This window comes from Mesoplodon mirus (genome assembly GCF_964341445.2).
Source record: "Mesoplodon mirus genome assembly, chromosome: 15".
NCBI classification, from domain to species: Eukaryota; Metazoa; Chordata; class Mammalia; order Artiodactyla; family Ziphiidae; genus Mesoplodon; species Mesoplodon mirus.
The window spans coordinates 24,191,915-24,213,064 of NC_138991.1; the positions used below are offsets into that span (position 1 = coordinate 24,191,915).

At 41.8% G+C, this 21,150-nt stretch overlaps 1 protein-coding gene across 3 annotated transcripts in view; it reads left to right on the forward strand.

The window, feature by feature from the left end:
• GSS (glutathione synthetase) overlaps positions 1–21,150 on the forward strand; it is a 34,372-nt gene that overhangs the window by 7,380 nt on the left and 5,842 nt on the right. For all 3 annotated transcript variants that reach the window (XM_082645067.1, XM_082645068.1, XM_082645069.1), the window contains exons 3-9: positions 10,892–11,037; positions 13,400–13,475; positions 13,772–13,911; positions 14,614–14,730; positions 18,396–18,476; positions 18,574–18,651; positions 20,151–20,217. In XM_082645067.1, the coding sequence (XP_082501193.1) occupies positions 10,892–11,037; positions 13,400–13,475; positions 13,772–13,911; positions 14,614–14,730; positions 18,396–18,476; positions 18,574–18,651; positions 20,151–20,217 (705 nt within the window). The remainder of the gene's footprint in view (positions 1–10,891; positions 11,038–13,399; positions 13,476–13,771; positions 13,912–14,613; positions 14,731–18,395; positions 18,477–18,573; positions 18,652–20,150; positions 20,218–21,150) is intronic.

Here is a 21,150-nt window from a genome sequence, read left to right on the forward strand (position 1 = left end):
TTGCTGGATCATATGGTAGTTCTGTTTTCAGTTTTTTGAGTAACCTCCATACTGTTTTCTATACTGGCTGAAACAATTACATTCCCACCAACAGTGTATGAGGGTTCCCTTTTCTCCACATCTTCTCCAACATTTGTTATTTATAGTCTTTTTGATGATAGCCATTCTGACAGGTGTGAAGTGATATCTCATTGTAGTTTTGATTTGCACTTCTCTAATTAGCGATCTTGAGCATCTTTTCATGTGCCTGTTAGCCATCTGTATGTCTTCTTTGAAGAAATGTCTATTCAGGTTTTCAGCCCGTTTTTTGATTGGGTTGTTTGTTTTTTTGATATTGAGTTATATGAGCTGTTTGTATATTTTGGATATTAACCCCATGTCAGTCGCATCATTTGCAAATATCTTCTACCATTCCATAGGTTGTCTTTTCGTTTTGTGTTATGTCAAAGAGTGTTCCACCTGTGTTCTCTTCTAGGAATTTTATGGTTTCAGGTCTTACATTTAGGTTTTTAAACCATTTTGAGTTTATTTTTGAATATGGTATGAGGGAATGTTCTAATCTCATTGTTTTACATTTGGCTGTCCAGTTTCCCAGCACCACTTATTGAAGAGACCGTCTTTTCTTCATTGCATATTCCTGCTTCCTTTGTGGTAGATTAATTGACCATAGGTGCATGGGTTTATTTCTGGGCTCTGTATTCTGTTCCATTGATCTATGTGTCTGTTTTTGTGCCAATACCACACTGTTCTGATTACTCTAGCTTTGTAGTATAGTCTGAAGTCTGAGAGGGTTATACCTCCAGCTTTGTTCTTTTTTCTCAGGATTGCTTTGCATTTCAGGGTCTTTTATGGTTCCGTATAAATTTTAGGATTATTTGTTCTAGTTCTGTGAAAAATGTCATGGGTGTTTTGATAGGGATTGCATTAAATCTGTAGGTTGCTTTGGGTAGTATGGCCATTTTAACAATATTAATTCTTCCAATCTAAGATGATGGGCTATCTTTCCATTTCTTTGAATCATCTTCAGTTCCCTTCATCAATGTTTTTATAGTTTTTAGAGTATAAGTCTTTTACCTTTTTGGTTAAATTTATTGCTAGGGATTTTATTTTTTTTGAGATTTTAAACAGGATTGTTTTTTACTTTCTCTTTCTGATATTTCATTATTAGTATGTAGAAATGCAACAGATTTCTGTATATTAATCTTGTATCCTGCTATCTTGCTGAATTCATTTATTAGTTCTAATAGTTTTGGGGTGGAGACTTTAGCGTTCTCCATATAGCGTATCATGTCATCTGCAAATAGTGATAGTTTTACCTCTTCACTTCCAATTTGGTTACCTTTTATTTATTTTTCTTGTCTGATTGCTGTGGGTAGGACTTCCAATACTAGGTTAAATAGAAACAGTGTGAGTGGGCATACTTGTTCCTGAATTTAGCAAGAAGGGTTTCAGCTTTTCATTGTTGAGTATTACGTTGGCTGTGGGTCTGTCATAGTGGCCTTTATTATGTTGAGGTATGTCCCCTGTATACCCACTTTGATGAGTTTTTATCATGAATGGATGTTAAATTTTGTGAAATGTGTTTTTTGTGTCTATTGAGATGGTCATGTGATTTTTATCCTTCCTTTTGTTAATGCAGTGTATCACATTGATTGATTTGTGAATGTAGAACCATCCCTGTGACCCTGGAATAAATCCAGCTTGATCACAGTGTATGATCTTTTTTATGTATTGTTGGATCCAGTTTGATAATATTTTGTTGAGAATTTTTGCATCTATATTCATCAAAGATATTGGCCTGTAATTTTCTTTATTTGTAGTGTCTTTGTCTGGTTTTGGTATCAGTGTAATGGTGGCCTCGTAGAATGAATTTGGGAGTGCTCCCGTCTCTTCAATTTTTTGGAATAGTTTGAGAATGATAGGTATTTGTTCTTCTTTATATGTTTGGTGGAATTTCCCTACGAAGCCATCCAGTCCTGGACTTCTGTTTGCTGGGAGTATTTTTATTACAAATTCAATTTCACTTCTAATGATTGCTCTGTTCAAGTTGTTTCTTCTTGATTCAGTCTTGGCAGGCTGTATATTTCAAGAAATTTTTCTGTTTCTTCTAGGTTGTCCAATTTGTTGGCATATGACTGTTCATAGTATTCTCTTATGATTTTTTATATCTCTGTGGTATCAGTTGTTATTTCTCCTCTTTCATTTCTTATTTTGTTTATTCAACATTTTTTAAAGTCATGAAATAAAAAAAAAAACTCTAGGTACCCAGCTTATCTTGAAAAATCAGGTCAGTTGGCAATCCTGGCTCACTTTCCTTCATGGCAGCAATTGGCTAGAGTAGAGTTATGACTGCCCCCTTTAGATAAGGTGGGAGTTCTTACTTCTGTCACTCTCTGTTGTATTGTTTTCCTGGCTGTGAAGATGAGTGTTTATTGCCATGCATGTGCTATAGTTTTTCTTATAATAGAAGAATATGACTCTATGTCTGTGTGTCTATTGAAAGTGAAAAGACTGTGTTTCAGCCTTTAGCCTATGGACAGCAGAGAACAGTGCTATACTATTGATCCCAAATCCAAGTGGGCATAATGAGTCATGTGGACAGAGGCAGAAGGAAGTCTTAACAGAGAAACTCTTCGGGAGTTTTTCCTGCCACATGGGATTTGATGGAGGAATCAGAGTTCTGAGCTTTAAAACCAAGGAAATACCCCTGCAGTTGTCACACATGAACTCAGCGTATTAAGTCACCCCTTACATATGTGCAATATTTCCCACTCTAACTCCTAAAGGCTTCAAGCTGAAAAAAACCTTACTCTCACAAACACCCTTCCTTAATTTTGTCTTAAATTGATGCTGAGGATGGCAATTTGGGAATTATTTAGAAAATTTTAATTGGATTTACATTAATTACCTGACATTTCTACTTTAAGAAATTTACAATTTATGAACCTTCTCAGACACAAAATACCTAGAATGTATATTCTAGGATGTTCACTGAAACATCGAGGTGTAATGGAGGAAACAAAGGAAACCACCTTGATGTTCATAATAGAAGGCTAGATTCAATAAATTATGGTATATACAAAGAATGGAATACTATACAGACATTAAAAAGAATGAGAGAGACCTTCAAGATGGCGGAGGAGTGAGATGTGAAGATCACCTCCCTCCCCACAAATACATCAGAAATACATCTACATGTGGAACAACTCCCACAGAACACCTACTGAACACTGGCAGAAGACCTCAGACTTCCCAAAAGATACATTTTTTTCCTTTTTCTCTTTTTGTGAGTGTGTATGTGTATGCTTCTTTGTGTGATTTTGTCTGTATAGCTTTGCTTTTACCATTTGTCCTAGGGTTCTGTCTATCCGTTTTTCTTTTTCATTTTTTTTTCTTAGTATAGTTTTTAGCGCTTGTTATCATTGGTGGATTTGTTTTTTGGTTTAGTTGCTCTCTCCTTTCTTCCTTTTTTTGAAAATTTTTTTATTTTAATAACTTTATATTATGTTATTTTATTTTCTCTTTCTTTCTTTTTTCTCCCTTTTCTTCTGAGCCATGTGGCTGACAGGGTCTGGGTACTCCGGCCAGGTGTCAGGCCTGTGCCTCTGAGGTGGGAAAGCTGAGTTCAGGACATTTGTCCACCAGAGACCTCCCGGCTCCACATAATATCAAACAGCGAAAGCTCTCCCAGAGTTCTCCATCTCAATGCTAAGACCCAGCTCCACTCAATGACCAACAAGCTACAGTGCTGGACACCCTATGCCAAACAACTAGCAAGACAGGAACACAACCCCACCCATTAGCAGAGAGGCTGCCTAAAATCATAGTAAGGTCACAGACACCCCAAAACACACCACCGGACGTGGTCCTGCCCATCAGAAAGACAAGATCCAGCCTTATCCACCAGAACACAGGCACCAGTCCCCTACCCCAGGAAGCCCACACAACCCATTGAACCAACCTTAGCCACTAGGGGCAGACACCAAAAACAATGGGAACTACGAACCTGCAGCCTGCGAAAAGGAGACCCCAAACACAGTAAGTTAAGCAAAATGAGAAGACAGAGAAACACACAGCAGATGAAGGAGCAATGTAAAAACCCACCAGACCAAACAAATGAAGAGGAAATAGGCAGTCTACCTGAAAAAGAATTCAGAGTAATGATAGTAAAGATGATCCAAAATCTTGGAAATAGAATGGAGAAAATACAAGAAACATTTAACAAGGACCTAGAAGAACTAAAGAGCAAACAAACAATGATGAACAACACAATAAATGCAATTAAGGATTCTCTAGAAGGAGTCAATACCAGAATAACTGAGGCAGAAGAATGGATAAGTGACCTGGAAGATAAAATAGTGGAAAGGGACTTCCCTGGTGGTGCAGTGGTTGGGAATCCACCTGCCAATGCGGGGGACGCGGGTTCGAGCCCTGGTCCGGGAGGATCCCACATGCTGCAGAGCAGCTGGGCCCGTGCACCACTACTACTGAGCCTGTGCACCACAACAGAGAGTAGCCCCCGCTCGCTGCAGCTGGAGAGAGCCTGCGCGAAGCAATGAAGACCCAACACAGCCCAAAATAAATAAATAAATAAATAAATAAATTTAAAAAGAAATAGTGGAAATAACTACCACAGAGCAGAATAAAGAAAAATGAATGAAAAGAATTGAGGACAGTCTCAGAGACCTCTGGGACAGCTTTAAACACACTAACATTCGAATTATAGGGGTCCCAGAAGAAGAAGAGAAAAAGTAAGGGACTGAGAAAATATTTGAACAGATTAGAGTTGAAAACTTCCCTAATATGGGAAAGGAAATAGTCAGTTAAGTCTGGGAAGCCAAGAGAGTCCATACAGGATAAATCCAAGGAGAAACATGCCAAGAAACATATTAATGAAACTATCAAAAATTAAATACAAAGAAAAAGTATTAAGAGCAGCAAGGGAAAAACAACAAATAACATACAAGGGAATCTCCATAAGGTTAACAGCTGATCTTTCAGCAGAAACTCTGCAAGCCAGGAGGGAGTGACAGGACATATTTAAAGTGATGAAAGGGGAAAACCTACAACTAAGATTACCCAGCAAGGATCTCATTCAGATTCAGTGAAGAAATTAAAACTTTACAGACAAAAGCTAGGAGAATTCAGCACCACCAAACCAGCTTTACAACAAATGCTAAAGGAACTTCTCTAGGCAGGAAACACAAGAGAAGGAAAAGACCTACAATAACAAACACAAAACAATTAAGAAAATGGCAATAGGAACATACATAACAATAATTACCTTAAATGTAAATGGATTAAATGCTCCAACCAAAAGACACAGACAGGCTGAATGGATACAAAAACAAGACCCATATATATGCTGTCTACAAGAGACCCACTTCAGACCTAGGGACACATACAGATTGAAAGTGAGGGGATGGAAAAAGATATTCCATGCAAATGGAAATCAAAAGAAAGCTGCAGTAGCAATTCTCATATCAGACAAAATAGACTTTAAAATAAAGATGAGGGGCTTCCCTGGTGGCGCAGTGGTTGGGAATCCGCCTGCCGATGCAGGGGGCGCGGGTTCGTGCCCCGGTCCGGGAGGATCCCACATGCCGTGGAGTGGCTGGGCCCGTGAGCCATGGCCGCTGAGCCTGTGCGTCCGGAGCCTGTACTCCCCAACTGGAGAGGCCACAGCAGCGAGAGGCCCGCGTACCACACACACAAAAAATAAATAAATAAAATAAAATAAAATAAAATAAAATAAAGATGGTTACAAGAGACAAAGAAGGACACTACATAATGATCAAGGGGTCAATCCAGGAAGAAGACATAACAATTATAAATATGTATGCACCCAACATAGGAGCACCTCAATACCTAAGGCAAATGCTAACAGCCATAAGAGGGGAAATCAACAGTACCACAATCATAGTAGGGGACTTTAATACCCCCCTTTCACCAATGGACAGATCATCCAAAATGAAGATAAATAGGGAAACACAAGCTTTAAGTGATACATTAAACAAGATGGACTTAATTGATATTTATAGGACATTCCATCCAAAAACAACAGAATACACTTTCTTCTCAAGTGCTCATGGGAAATCCTCCAGGATAGATCATATCTTGGGTCACAAATCAAGCCTTGGTAAATTTAAGAAAATTGAAATCATACCAAGTATCTTTTCCGACCACAATGCTATGAGACTAGATATCAATTACAGGAAAAAAATCTGTAAAAAAATACAAACACATGGAAGCTAAACAACTCACTACTAAATAACCAAGAGATCACTGAAGAAATCCAAGAAGAAATCAAAAAATACCTAGAAACGAATGACAATGAAAACATGATGACCCAAAACCTATGGAATGCAGCAAAAGCAGTTCTAAGAGGGAAGTTTATAGCAATACAATCCTACCTCAAGGAATAAGAAACATCTCAAATAAACAACCTAACCTTACACCTAAAGCAATTAGAGAAAGAAGAACAAAAAAACCCCGAAGTTAGCAGAAGGAAAGAAATCATAAAGATCAGATCAGAAATAAATGAAATAGAAACAAAGAAAACAATAGCAAAGGTCAATAAAACTAAAAGCTGGTTCTTTGAGAAGATAAACAAAATTGATAAGCCATTAGCCAGACTCATCAAGAAAAAAAGGGAGAAGGCTCAAATCAATAGAATTAGAAATGAAAAAGGAGAAGTAACAACTGACACTGCAGAAATACAAAGGATCATGAGAGATTACTACAAGCAACTATATGCCAATAAAATGGACAACCACAAAGAAACGGACAAATTCTTAGAGAAGCACAACCTTCTGAGACTGAACCAGGAAGAAATAGAAAATATAAACAGACCAATCACAAGCACTGAAGTTGAGACAGTTATTAAAAATCTTCAAAAAAACAAAAGCCCAGGACCAGATGGCTTCACAGGCTAATTCTATCAAACATTTAGAGAAGATCTAACACCTATCCTTCTCAAACTCTTTCAAAATATAGCAGAGGGAGGAACACTCCCAAACTCATTCTACGATGTCACCATCACCCTGATACCAAAGCCAGACAAAGATACTACAAAAAAGAAAATTACAGACCAATATCTCTGATGAATATAGATGCAAAAATCCTCAATAAAATACTAGCAAACAGAATCCAACAACACATTAAAAGGATCATAAACAATGATCAAGTGAGATTTATCCCAGGGATGCAAGGATTCTTCAATATACACAAATCAATCAATGTGATACACCATATTAACAAATTGAAGGAGAAAAACCATATGATCATCTCAATAGATGCAGAGAAAGCTTTCGACAAAATTCAACACCCATTTATGATAAAAACCCTGCAGAAAGTAGGCATAGAGGGAACTTTCCTCAACATAATAAAGGCCATATATGACAAACCCACAGCCAACATTGTCCTCAATGGTGAAAAACTGAAACCATTTCCACTAAGATCAGGAACAAGACAAGGCTGCCCACTCTCACCACTCTTATTCAACTTAGTTTTGGAAGTTTTAGCCACAGCAATCAGAGAAGAAAAGGAAATAAAAGGAATCCAAATCGGAAAAGAAGAAGTAAAGCTGTCACTGTTTGCAGATGACATGATACTATACATAGAGAATCCTAAAGATGCTACCAGAAAACTACTAGAGCTAATCAATGAATTTGGTAAAGTAGCAGGATACAAAATTAATGCTCAGAAATCTCTGGCATTCCTGTACACTAATGATGAAAAATCTGAAAGTGAAATCAAGAAAACACTCCCATTTACCATTGCAACAAAAAGAATAAAATATCTAGGAATAAACCTACCTAAGGAGACAAAAGACCTATATGCAGAAAATTATAAGACACTGATGAAAGAAATTAAAGATGATACAAATAGATGGAGAGATATACCATGTTCCTGGATTGGAAGAATCAATATTGTGAAAATGACTCTACTACCCAAAGCAATCTACAGATTCAATGCAATCCCTATCAAACTACCACTGGCATTTTTCACAGAACTAGAACAAAAAATTTCAAAATTTGTTTGGAAAAACAAAAGACCCCGAATAGCCAAAGCAATCTTGAGAACGAAAAACGGAACTGGAGGAATCAGGCTCCCTGACTTCAGACTATACTACAAAGCTACAGTAATCAAGACAGTGTGGTACTGGCCCAAAAACAGAAAGATAGATCAATGGAACAGGATAGAAAGCCCAGAGATAAACCCACGCACATATGGTCAACTTGTCTTTGATAAAGGAGGCAGGAATGTACAGTGGAGAAAGGACAGCCTCTTCAATAAGTGGTGGTAGGAAAACTGGACAGGGACATGTAAAAGTATGAGATTAGATCATTCCCTAACACCATACACAAAAATAAGCTCAAAATGGATTAAAGACCTAAATGTAAGGCCAGAAACTATCAAACTCTTAGAGGAAAACATAGGCAGAATACTCTATGACATAAATCACAGCAAGATCCTTTTGGACCCACCTCACAGAGAAATGGAAATAAAAACAAAGATAAACAAATGGGACCTAATGAAACTTCAAAGCTTTTGCACTGCAAAGGAAACCATAAACAAGACCAAAAGACAACCCTCAGAATGGGAGAAAATATTTGCAAATGAAGCAACTGACAAAGGATTAATCTCCAAGATTTACAAGCAGCTCATACAGCTCAATATCAAAAAAACAAACAACCCAATCCAAAAATGGGCTGAAGACGTAAAGAGACATTTCTCCAAAGAAGATATACAGATTGCCATCAAACACATGAAAAGATGCTCAACATCACTAATCATTAGAGAAATGCGAATCAAAACTACAATGAGGTATCACCTTGCACCTGTCAGAATGGCCATCATCAAAAAATCTACAAACAATAAATGCTGGACAGGGTGTGGAGAAAAGGGAACCTGCTTGCACTGTTGGTGGGAATGTAAATTGATACAGCCACTGTGGAGAACAGTATGGAGGTTCCTTAAAAAACTAAAAATAGAGCTACCATATGACCCATCAATCCCACTACTGGGCATATACCCTGAGAAAACCATAATTCAAAAAGCAACCTAAGTGTCCATCAACAGATGAATGGATAAAGAAGATGTGGCACATATATACAATGGAATATTACTCAGCCATAAAAAGAAATGAAATTGAGTTATTTGTAGTGAGGTGGATGGACCTAGAGTCTGTCACACAGAGTGAAGTAAGTCAAAAAGAGAGAAACAAATACCGTATGCTAACACATATATATGGAATCTAAGAAAAACAAAGGTTCTGAAGAACCTAGGGACAGGACAGGAATAAAGACACAGACATAGAGAATGGACTTGAGGACACAGGGAGTGGGAAGGGTAAGCTGGGACGAAGTGAGAGAGCGGCACTGACATATATACACTACCAAATGTAAAACAGTTAGCTAGTGGGAAGCAGCCGCATAGCACAGGGAGATCAGCTCGGTGCTTTGTGTCCACCTAGAGGGGTGGGATAGGGAGGGTGGGAGGGAGAGGCAAGAAGGAGGAGATACGGGGATATATGTATATGCATAGCTGATTCACTTTGTTCTAAAGCAGAAACTAGCACACCATTGTAAAGCAATGATACTCCAATAAAGATGTTAAAAAAATTATAAAAAGAATGAGAGCGCTCTATTTGAATGTATTCGGAAATGTCTCTGAAATATAAGGACAGAACAATGTATGTATTACATGCTTGTGTGTGTGTAACAAAGAGAGAAAATATGTATGTATACATATACATTAGTCTAGAAGGATGTCTGAGACACTAGTAACCATTTGCCTCTGGGGAGCACTGGGTCGTTGGGGCTAGGGTGGTAGTGAGATGTACTTTTCACTATGTATCCTTGTGTCTTGTTTGAATTTATATCATGTGTTTGTATTATCCATTCAAAATAATAATTAAAAGAATTAATATATGAATGCCAAGTTCTAACACCCTTAATTCATACTATTATAATGACAAGCATATAACTCAGAGGTTAGACTCAGGAATGCTTCATAATATAAGCACAAAGTCATGATATAAGTCACAAAGTCATCTTACCTTCTCTTACCCAAGTTCTAGTTCATTTGTTGTTGGAAATCTCAGAATGCATTATCCCCTTCTAAAAATAGTATTCTAGATGGTATCTGGGTTTCCTGGCTCTGCCAAAGTCCAGAGAACTCAGAATGCAGCTGAACTCCAGGCCTGGCAACCTGGGTCACCATCTCCAATACTGGGGGCAAAGCACTCCAGGCTCCTTCTCTGGAGACCAGAGTCCACTTCTGCTGCAGCCCTACCTGCAGGACTCTCCCTCCCCCCCAACCAGAAGGCAAGGGGACTGGGCTTGGATATGAACTGGCTAAGAGTTATGTGTGTGTGTGTGCGTGTGTGTGTGTGTGTATGGTGGTTGTTGTTTAGTAACATTCATGGTTCAAATCCCAGTGTCACCTATTAGCTTTATATAATTTTGGACATGTTACTTAACCTCTCTGAGACTTAGTTCCCTTATCTATTTATTAGGTATAGATAATAATAGTATCTTTCTCATGGCGTTAAATGATGAATCCATGTAAAGTATTTGAAACAGTGCTGAGCACACAGTCAGCGCTCAATAATTTTTGGTTTGTTTGTCTTCTAGACTTTGTAATATTTGATCTCTTTACATTAAAAAAAAAAGATCAGAAGCAAAATGGGCAAAAACAAAGTCTGCAAGTTCTCTTTATACCCATTCCTCGTCCTGTTCTCCTCCCTCCCTTCCCAGAGGTAACCACTATTCTGTAGTTTGTGTGTCCTCAGTCAATGCAGGGCACACTTTCCATGGGGTTGTGTTTGCAGGAAGACAGCCCATTCACAGGTGTTTTACCGCGCCCACTCTCTCTCCTCGATCAGGTGGTGAGCTATGCCCCATTCACACTCTTCCCCTCACTGGTCCCGAGTGCCCTGCTGGAGCAGGCCTATGCTGTACAAATGGACTTCAACCTGCTGGTGGATGCTGTCAGCCAGAACGCTGCCTTTCTGGAGCAAACTCTCTCCAGGTACAGGGCAGTGGGGCTTCGGGGGCTGTGAGGTGCTAGAACCAAGGGCTTGGAAGACTGGGGAGTCATGAGCTATTACTCAGGGCAGGTGACTTGGTGGGGTGGGGGACAGGTACTCCCCAGGAGAAACAAAAATTTGTAGAATAGAAGTTAGGAGACCTGGCTTCTAACCCTGGCTCTACCACTTATTTATATGGCCTCAAGCAAGTTCCTCTCTTTCTCTGGGCCTCAATTCCTTCATCTGTAAAATGGGAGGTTGGCCTAAATCTAAGGTCCCTTCCAACACTGACATTCTGTGATTCTCTGACCCATGACCCCCCTGCTTTGAAGACTGAAATCTCCATTTGTAATTAGGGAGAGTCAACCTAGTTTTAGAGAAAACAGAGGGCAGGAGGGGTTATGGGTTTAAAATCAGATTTCCTACTTCTCTTAAGCAGTGACCCTTTCTTGTCACTTCAGGCCTCTTATCTCTGGGTGGGACGGGGTGCAGACTGGGCCACACCCAGTTCACAAGGATACAGAACCCCTGAAATGACTCACTCTATCCCCCTCTCTCTGTCTCTTCTCCCTTGATCTTTTTTCCCCTTGAGGCCCTGGGGCAAGGGAAATTTCTTTATTTTAGAATTAAATTAGAATTAAATATGTGTGTGCGTGCGTGTGTGTGTAGAGAGAGAATATGTGTGTGTGTGTGTGTGTGTGTATATATATATATATATATGATTGCATGTCTCATTAATTTTTCAAAAGAAAACTATTTTGTTAAACACAAATTTTTTTTTTAATATTTATTTATTTGGCTGCACTGGGTCTTAGTTGCGGCATGCGGGATCCAGTTCCCCAACCAGGGATCGAACCCGGGTCCCCTGTGTTGGGAGCTCGGGGTCTCAATCGCTGGCTCACCAGCGAAGTCCCCACAAAATCTTTTAAAAATGTGCACATTGGTGTGAGGGTGAAAACGAGAAGGGTTCATAATGGTAAGAAGTTTGGAAACCATTGACTTGCAGCTAGAAACCCACTGAGTCCTGAACGTACAAACCTTTCCACCACCTTTTCCTCAGATCTTTCTCGGGATGGGCCCGGCTTTTGTACCTGTGATTCTAGCTTGTGGGAAATATGAGCAGCCTGATTTATGACCTTTATCCTAAAGCTGCAGTTATGTGTGAGACCTTCCCTGCAGCCCATCTCTGCAACCCCTGTCTTCCCTATTACCCTCTCCTCTGAAATACACACAAACCCTAGCCTGTAAGGGAGAAAAGGCCCAGGGTCCCATGAGCTAGAATAACAGCCTAGGAGAGTCCCAGCTTAGGGACTCTCCTCTTCACCAAGGGCTGCGAAACCCCATGAGAGCTGGCTGGGGAGAGAGGAACTTCAGGGCAGGCCTGAGCTACATGGGCTCAGTGGGGTCCCTGTAACAAGGTGAGCCTGAGAGTTAGGCTTGAGCAGGCATGCAGAGACCACCCTGAATCTTGAGAGGCAACAAGTTAGTTACCTGTGGGTGTTTCTTCCTTAAGGCTCCAGAAAACCATACTGGCTGGGTCCTACCTCATGTCACACGTCACAGTAGCACACTGGGCCGTGATGATGAGCTAGCAGAGACATGGTCCCCATCCTCATGTGGTTTATAGTCAAGCAGGAGAGATAATACTAGTCATCACACAAATAAAATGGAAAATTACTACTGCAGTCAGTACTGTAAAGGAGGGGTCCACAGTGCTCTGAGAGTGCACACCAGGGGGATCTGACCCAGATAGGGAAGGCTTCCTTGAGGAAATCACATCATATAAGGACTGGTTGAAGAAAAAAATTAGGATATTTAGCTTGAGTCAGAAAAACCTTCTGGGGCACAGGGCATAACTGCTGTCTTCTAATCTCTGAGTGCTGCCATGGAAGAGGTGGAAAAGACTTGTCTTGGGAGGTCCCAGAACATAGGGGAAGCTACGGAGAGTTAATGTTAGGTCAACTAGAAAGCTTACAACTACAGAATGGTCATATCGTATGCCAGTTTTGAATTCTTCTTGGGACCACACACTATGTTCAATTCTGTACATGTAATATCGCCTTTACTCTTCACTACAGCTCTCTGTTATAAATATAATTATATCCCTCTTCATTTTACAGATGAGCAAACTGAAGCATAGAGGTGACATGATTGTCTGAGGTTGCCCAATAGTGAGTGGTAGAGCTGGGATTTGAACCCAAGTCATCTGGCTCTAAAGCTGTGTTCTAAACCACTGTTCTCTACAGGGTTGGTGTGGGTGTTCGATTTTGAGCCAGTAGACCCAGAGAGGATTCAGGAGACAATGGGAATCCTTGACCTTTAATGTTCGATGTAGCCTAGAAAATACTCTCTGTCCTCTTTCAGCACCATCAAAAGGGACAACTTCACTGCTCATCTCTTTGACATCCACAAGCAAGTCCTGAAAGAGGGCATTGCCCAGGTAACCATTCCCCACTTCACCCCCGTCTGGGACCTGCCCCTCCCATCTCGTTCTCTTTTTTGTTTTAACCAGAAGAATTTGGCCTAGTCCCTGAGCTCATGGGAATCTGCCTCTCATTGGTCCCCACTGGGTTTATACATTAGTGGCCAATCCTGGAATGTCCCAAAGAATGATTCCACTGGGTTTGGGAGTGTTAGCTGGCACCTCTGCATAGAGTTCATGGTACCTAGCTCTGTGGCTAGGCCCTCAGAGTCAGCCCCTGGGCAAATGTCCTCAGCCTTCAGTTTTCCCCACAGACGGTGTTCCTGGGCCTGAATCGCTCAGACTACATGTTCCAGCGCAACGCAGATGGCTCTGCAGCCCTGAAACAGATTGAAATCAACACCATCTCTGCCAGCTTTGGGGGCCTAGCCTCCCGGACCCCTGCTGTGCATCGGTGGGTCCTTTGGGCAATCCTGGGCACACTAGTGAGGTGTCAGCCTGATGAGCCTACAGTCATAGGTGGGGGCAGGGATCTCGAATGCTGACTGTGCCTTCCTGGGCCTTGGGTCATGTGTTTCCACCTCGTAGCACAGTTTCCACTTATAAGTAGGTCTTGGTGTGTCAGAAAAAGAAGGAACCTCAGGGTTCATCTGGTCCTGCCCCTTCATTGTACAAGTTAGTATTCCAGGCAGAAGGAACAGTATCTGTGAGGGTCCTGAGGTAAGAAAGAGGCCTGAAAGGAGGTCAGAATCCAAGGCAGAGAGGGAACAGGGGCTTCCCTTCTGAGCGCTGGACCCTAGCAACATCCACTTCTAGTCAGTAGTGATGCCCCAGGTTGCTGTGATTCCAGATGGTCTGTAGCTGGATTCCAGACAGTACCTGGGGCTCAGGGAAAGGGGTTTCAGTTCATTGGGAGGCTTGTGTGGAGTGGAAACACAGGGTCTCAGGGCTCCTCTGGGCATGTACACCAGGGGCCAGGCTTAGGGCAGCCCAACACATTCCAGCCTGAGGTGGATCCTACAAGAGCATGATGGTAGGATGCTTTTTAGTGCTCAGCTGACTCTCAAAGTGATGTTCCTATAATTGTCTATGAGTCACAGGCAGAAGGGTCTTCCAGGTCCATCCAGTTACTAAGTAGGCATCTCTCTTTCAACAGACATGTTCTCAATGTCCTGGGTAAGACCAAAGAAGCTGCCAAGATTCTCTCCAATAATCCCAGCAAGGGATTGGCCATGGGGATTGCCAAAGCCTGGGAACTCTACGGCTCAGCCAAGTAAGGGGAAGAAAAAGTGTCAGCAGAATCCTGCTTTAGATTCAGCATTCATGGATGCAGCAACTTCTTTGCCTGACATCATTAGGAAATCATGAGGGAATTTTTCTTGAAATAGAAGCTTATACTTTGAAGTACCAAAATTATTTTAATGGAGTTTTGGGCTTCCTTCTTAAATAAGAGATGCTGATAATAATTTAATCTTTTCTCATTGGCTACAGGTGATCGTTTGACAGTCAGGGATTGCATCTTGATGTAATGCAGGAGTGCTACCTAGAGTGAGAGAGGCATGTGAGGTTGTTTGCCTGCACTAATGGCCCCAGTTATTAGGCTTTATGCTCTTATTCTTTTTTTCATCGTTTTTCTGTCTGTTTTCCTACTAATAGCTCTTACTTCTGACTGCTGTTATTTTGCTTGAATTTAGAATCTCCGCTGCCATCCTTATACCTCCTTTCTGATTTGTTGTAGTTTGGGAAAGCAAATGATCTGTTATATTTGTGTCTAATGAGTGTGAGGGCCTCTTTGATGAGTAAATGTGTAAACTTTGATTTAGGGATTTTATAGTATCTGTTTTAACTGTTCAGAGGCATTTCTTTGCTTCCTTCCTATTTCTCAACCGTGTTCCAGATGTGTAAAGATGCTAGATGTTCCGGATATGACTTCTGGATAAGTGAGCGGCCACTGTACTCACAGTTATTGCTATGTTAATGTAGCATTAATAGTTTACCCTTAATGAGTACCTACTAGTGCCACACGCTTTGTGCTAAGCTCTTCACATACAGGATCTCACTGAATCCTCATTTCAAACACTCTGAGGTAGATATTATTCATCTCCCCCATTTTAAAGATGAGGAAACTGAGGTTCAGAGAAGTGAAGTGCATTGTTCAAGGTCAAGTGGTGAGTTGGTGGTAGAGCCCAGAGTCCATCTCCCTCAAGAACCTGCATTCCTCATCACTTTATTACCTCCAAGAGAGCCTCTCTGGGCTTATTAAGCCTCACTAAGACTCAAGAAACCTCAGACTCTGAGCATTTGGAAGTCATCAGACAAATATTTTGTCAAGTAGAACTCTTGGCTAGGTTGTATTTTAAGAGTGAAGCCAGGAGATGGGTCAGCTAGGGAACTGCTGATAGACGAATGTTGCAGAGGGTTTCTCTAGCCAGGCTGTGAATAACATGGAGAGAAAAGACTTGTGTGCTCAGAATTAGGCACTGGTAGGTAGGAGCTGTGGGGTCCCTGAGCCAGGAGTGGATTCCTTCATTTTGAGAGTCAAGTAGGCACTTCTGACCCAAATGACCTTGGCTAAAGTCTGTTCTTTTCCCTGAACATCAGTTTCCGAACTTGTAAAACAGGGGTAATAATAATACCTAAAAGGATGGTAGTAAGAATTAAATGAAATCATAGATTTGAAAAATGCTTTAAAAAATTCAGTGAGGGTCATTATGTGGTACTTTCAATAATAACAATAATGATAGTAATAATTACTACCATTTAAAGAGTTTTGTTTTACAGAAGAGCAAACGGAGCGCTCAGAGAGGTTGAATAACTTGCCCAAAGTCACACAGCTAGTAAGTTTAGAATTCACATTTACCTGCCCCTAAAGCCTGTGTTCTCTCTACTACACTGTTCTTCTGAAAGGAATTGCCCCATAGTACAGACTGAAAAACTGAGGTGCGAGCATTTGTAGAGCAGATGAATTTTCATCAATTATCTCATATGTTTTGTTTTTGTGTGTGTGTGTGTGTGTGTGGTACGCGGGCCTCTCACCGCCACGGCCCCTCCCGTCGCGGAGCACAGGCTCTGGACGCACAGGCCCAGTGGCCACGGCTCACGGGCCCAGCCGCTCCATGGCATGTGGGATCCTCCCGGACTGGGGCACGAACACATGTCCCCTGCATCAGCAGGCGGACTCTCAACCACTGCGCCACCAGGGAAGCCCATCTCATATGTTTTTTAAGAATTTTTAAAAATTAAGCCAGGAAAATGAATCATGATTTCAATTTAGACATTTATTCAAACTCTTTCAAAATATAGTGTCTGTGGTTAGAATGAGTAGCAATAAGAAAAGGGGATTCTTGATATAAAATGTTGGGAACTATGATCTATTTAACACCCTTATCTTATACATGGGGAAATCAGGGCCCAAGGAAAGAAACTGACTTACCCAAGGGTATACCATAGATCACTGGCAAAGCCAGCACTGGGGCTCTGGAGTCCTTATTCCCAGTCAGCAGGCTACTGCTACTTCACCTCCCTTAGGTGATAACTTTCCTAGACCTGCTATCAAGAGACGCTCAGAATTAAAGGCAGGAGGAGGTAGAATATGTTTTCCGAGTCTGAGTCCGATTATTTGGCAGGAGGCTTCATTAACCAGAGCATGCAGTTCCACTTTAACCTACAGCCTCTCCTCCACCTTTTCCTGGAGGTGGGCTAGCATGGGCCAAGTGCCACCTCCCACTCATGAGCAGAGCAGATCAGGCTACAAAGTAAAGAGCAAGGTCATTGGCCCTCGGGACTCTCTCAGGGCAAGATGGCTTGTGAAAGCACCATTTCTAGGTCGTCTCTCAGATACCCAACTGAAAACCAAGACTGCTTAACGTCATGTCTGACCTCAAGAGTTTTCAGGCAGGCCAGGAGAAGGGGCATACTAGGACCTGTGTTTTAGCTAAGTGGAAAGGAGTCAGGCAGAGTGTAGTCCAAGAGGTTCAGCTGAGGGAGGGAGAAGCAGAGATAGACAAGAGGCCAAGTATGGGAGGTCAGGAATCCACACTTAAAATCCTAAGCCAAGTCTGCCCACCCAAGAGCTCGGCAAGAAGCCTTGGGCACAGAGCAATACAGCTACAGCAAAAATGGAGTTTGGTACTGCTGAGCAGTGACAGTAAGAGAGTCTGGTGGGAGACACCTGGACCTGTTCTTGACAACTGAAAACAGCTTGGTTGGTAGCCAAACAGACAATTCTTTGGCATTAGCATTTCCCTGAGTCCTGGAGCTCTTGCTCCTTTAAGAAACATGTGGATAAGCAGAAAGGAAGAGGCCAGGTAAGCCCCAGTGATCCCATTAATACTATGGGACCAAATGTGTCCCTGTGTACCTCACAGAAATGTTGGGAGGCCCCAGGAGATAATGCCTTATTCATAGTTTTCTCTATAGTGTTTCTGTAGGATTCCGTTGAGGATTCCATTGAGCTATTCTTTTTTTTCTTTTTGAAAGAATCACATACTCTTTTATTATATGCTTCACAATCTAGCAATAGTGTGTCATTATCCCCTAACCCCCAGCATTGTTCTTTTACAAAATATTCTTCAGTACTCTCACCTCTTTATTCTTCCAGAAGAACTTGGAATCATTATGTTAAATTCTAAGAAAAAGTCCTCTTGGGTTTTTGAGATGGTTTTAAATCTAAATTTTAATTTGCACAGAAGTTTGACATCATTACAATATTTCATCTACCTACTGGAGAAGGGGAAGAGACATGTCCATTTTTTCAAGTTTTCTATATTCAGGAAATAATGTGTTGTAGCCTCAGGTGTCTATGCCTGAGGCAGTCCTGAGTAGAGAGAATATCTACTCTTTCAGGGAAGCCGTGTTCTCATTCTCACTTCTGAGGGGGTGGGATGGAGGGAAGACAAGATTTGTAGCCACCTTGGGCCACCTGTGCTCTTTCCCCAGCGCTCGGGTGCTACTGATTGCCCAAGAGAAGGAAAGGAATATATTTGACCAGCGTGCCATAGAGAATGAGCTACTGGCCAGGTAAGTAAAGGCGGGGAGACCTCCAGATGTAGCCCCAGGACTGGGGAGAGCCACTCAGAACAGAGCATCCACTCTGAGCCTTGCCCATCTTTCCCAGGAATATCCATGTAATCCGGCGAAAGTTCGAAGATGTCTCTGAAAAGGGGTCTCTAGACCAGGACCGAAGACTGTTTATGTAAGTGTCCAGGGAGCATTCCCCAAGGATCCAATAGAGGGCTGATTTAGGAAACTCATCCTGCTGCCCACTTCCCCTAAATAATCCTTTCTTCTGGGAGATGTGATGGCTTGCTTCCTTCTCTCTGAACTTTAGGGTGAACTCTGAAAATATCCCACCATCCCAGGAAATTTTGGAGAAGCCAAGTTCTGCTTCTAATGGGTTGTATCAGAGCTATTGACATTCTGGATAACCTTGGTTTTCATATGCCTCTGGGCTCCCAAAAGTTTTCTTGCCCTTCTTGGCTAGTCAAGCCAGACCTGGGCAGTTGGGTTGGGCAGTCAAGGAGGAAGAGGAGTAGCCAGCTCATTCTTTGATTGGTCTGGGAGTTGCTCTCTGAGGTCTCATGCAAGACCTCAAAGGGCCTGGATTTGTGTTCCAAGCCAGGCCCTGTGCTTCCCTTCAGGGGCCACCACCAAGTGACTTCAGTATCACATATTTGGGTAGCATTGCTTACAGCACACATATTTAGACCTGGAAATGTGTGATTCTTAAAATTAAGAACCTCCTGGCGTTTCACAATACCACTTACTATTTTCAAAGTGTGGTTCTATCTTAACAAAACAAAGTCATTAATTTACTTTCCAGATAAATCAAACAATATCAAATAAGTCAAAGAAAAGGGGAGGAAGTTCAAAAAGACAGTATGTGGCTTAACTAGATTCATATTTTGCATCTCCCCACCCTCACCCCCTACCATTTAAAAAAATCAACTACTTTAAGCAGTGTAAATACAAGTGTGTTTTGCTAGCAATATGATGATATATAGCAATATGATTCTGCTGCTCAGTAATTTTGAGCCCACTTTTAAAAAATTTACCTAATTTGATTCTGGTTGCCTTCGGCCTTACTAGAATGACTCTAGATCTGGAATATTAGAAAGCATTCCCCACTGCATACCTCCATTTTTTAGTGGAAGCATTGATGGTGTGTGGGTATCTACTTTCATACTTCCAATGAATCCCTGTTCAGGCTACTCCTGTGGACTGACTTTCAAAGAAGCCAAATGCATTTTGATGCACCCTGAAATAGATTGAACCACTGAATACACCAGTTTGATTTTATTTTTTATCTCATAAATTTATTTATTTTATTTTATTTATTTTGGGCTGTGTTGGGTCTTCGTTGCTGCACGCGGGCTTTCTCTAGTTGGGGCGAGCGGGGGCTACTATTTGTTGTGGTGTGGGGGCTTCTCATTGCGGTGGCTTCTCTTGCTGCGGAGCACGGGCTCTAGGCGCACGGTCTTCAGTAGTTGTGGTTCGCGGGCTCTAGAGCGCAGGCTCAGTAGTTGTGGCGCACGGGCTTAGTTGCTCCACGGCATGTGGGATTTTCCCGGACCAGCGCTCGAACCCGTGTCCCCTGCATTGGCAGGCAGATTCTCAACCACTGCGCCACTAGGGAAGTCCCTGAACACATCAGTTTTAATTTAACACAACAGCTTTCTCCATCTTGTGTTCTAGGGACGGCCAGGAAGTTGCTGTGGTTTACTTCCGGGATGGCTACATGCCAAGTCACTACAGTCTGCAGGTTGGTACTTTCTGTTAGACCATTCTTTGCCTCTGGGACCTACCATCGTTCTTCAGAGATTCAACTCAGGTGTCACAACAACCTAGGTTATTTCCTGAGCTCTGGCTTCAGTTCTTCCTCAGGGAACTTGCTGCTGGAACTTCCTGTCCTCCCACAAGCTTTTTGCTGCCTCTCACTCTCTACACACAATCTTCTAGAATCTGAATCCTCAGGAAACCACAATGCACCAGCCATTCACACTGTTTGTAGGGATATGCTGGTAAATGTGTAACAATAATCTTTCTGTGGAGACAAGCCCCTATTTGTAGCATTTTCGGATTTCTAGGTTGTAACTACTCCCATCCTGGCCACTTTCAAAGCTACCCATCTTAACATCTCTGAACAGAGCTGGGAAGAGATGGATCCAGTCAGCTCTCACTAGCCAGTGCAAACCAGTGCCACTACACCATTTCCTTCTTGCCAACTCTTACTTCTCTTTTATCTGCATCAGAAAGTTTTTATCTGCTGTCCATTCATGTTAACGACAGTAATGATAATATCACCTTAGCTTGCTATCCTACCAGGTAGTTTCAAAATTACATTCCACATCCAATATTTCATTTAATTCTTATAACCACTCTGTGAGGTGTGTAATTATCCCCATTATATAGATGGAGAAACTAAGGTTTGAGAGATGCAGGTGCTTATCTAAGGTCCCACAGAGAGCTCCCACACTTTCTGACTCTCAGTCCAGTGGCTTTCCTAGTATATAATTCTCCTCCCCCTGCCCCTAATCCACAGCATGGAGAAGCTAAGAAGCCCTACTTTCAGTTGGGAGAAGGTAAAGGAGAAAATAAGTTAGAAAATACCATAAGCAGTTGTCTGGGGGTCATGAGCATTTGGCTCTGCCTCTGTGTGACCACGGGCAGGTTCCTGACCCTTTCTGGGCTCAGT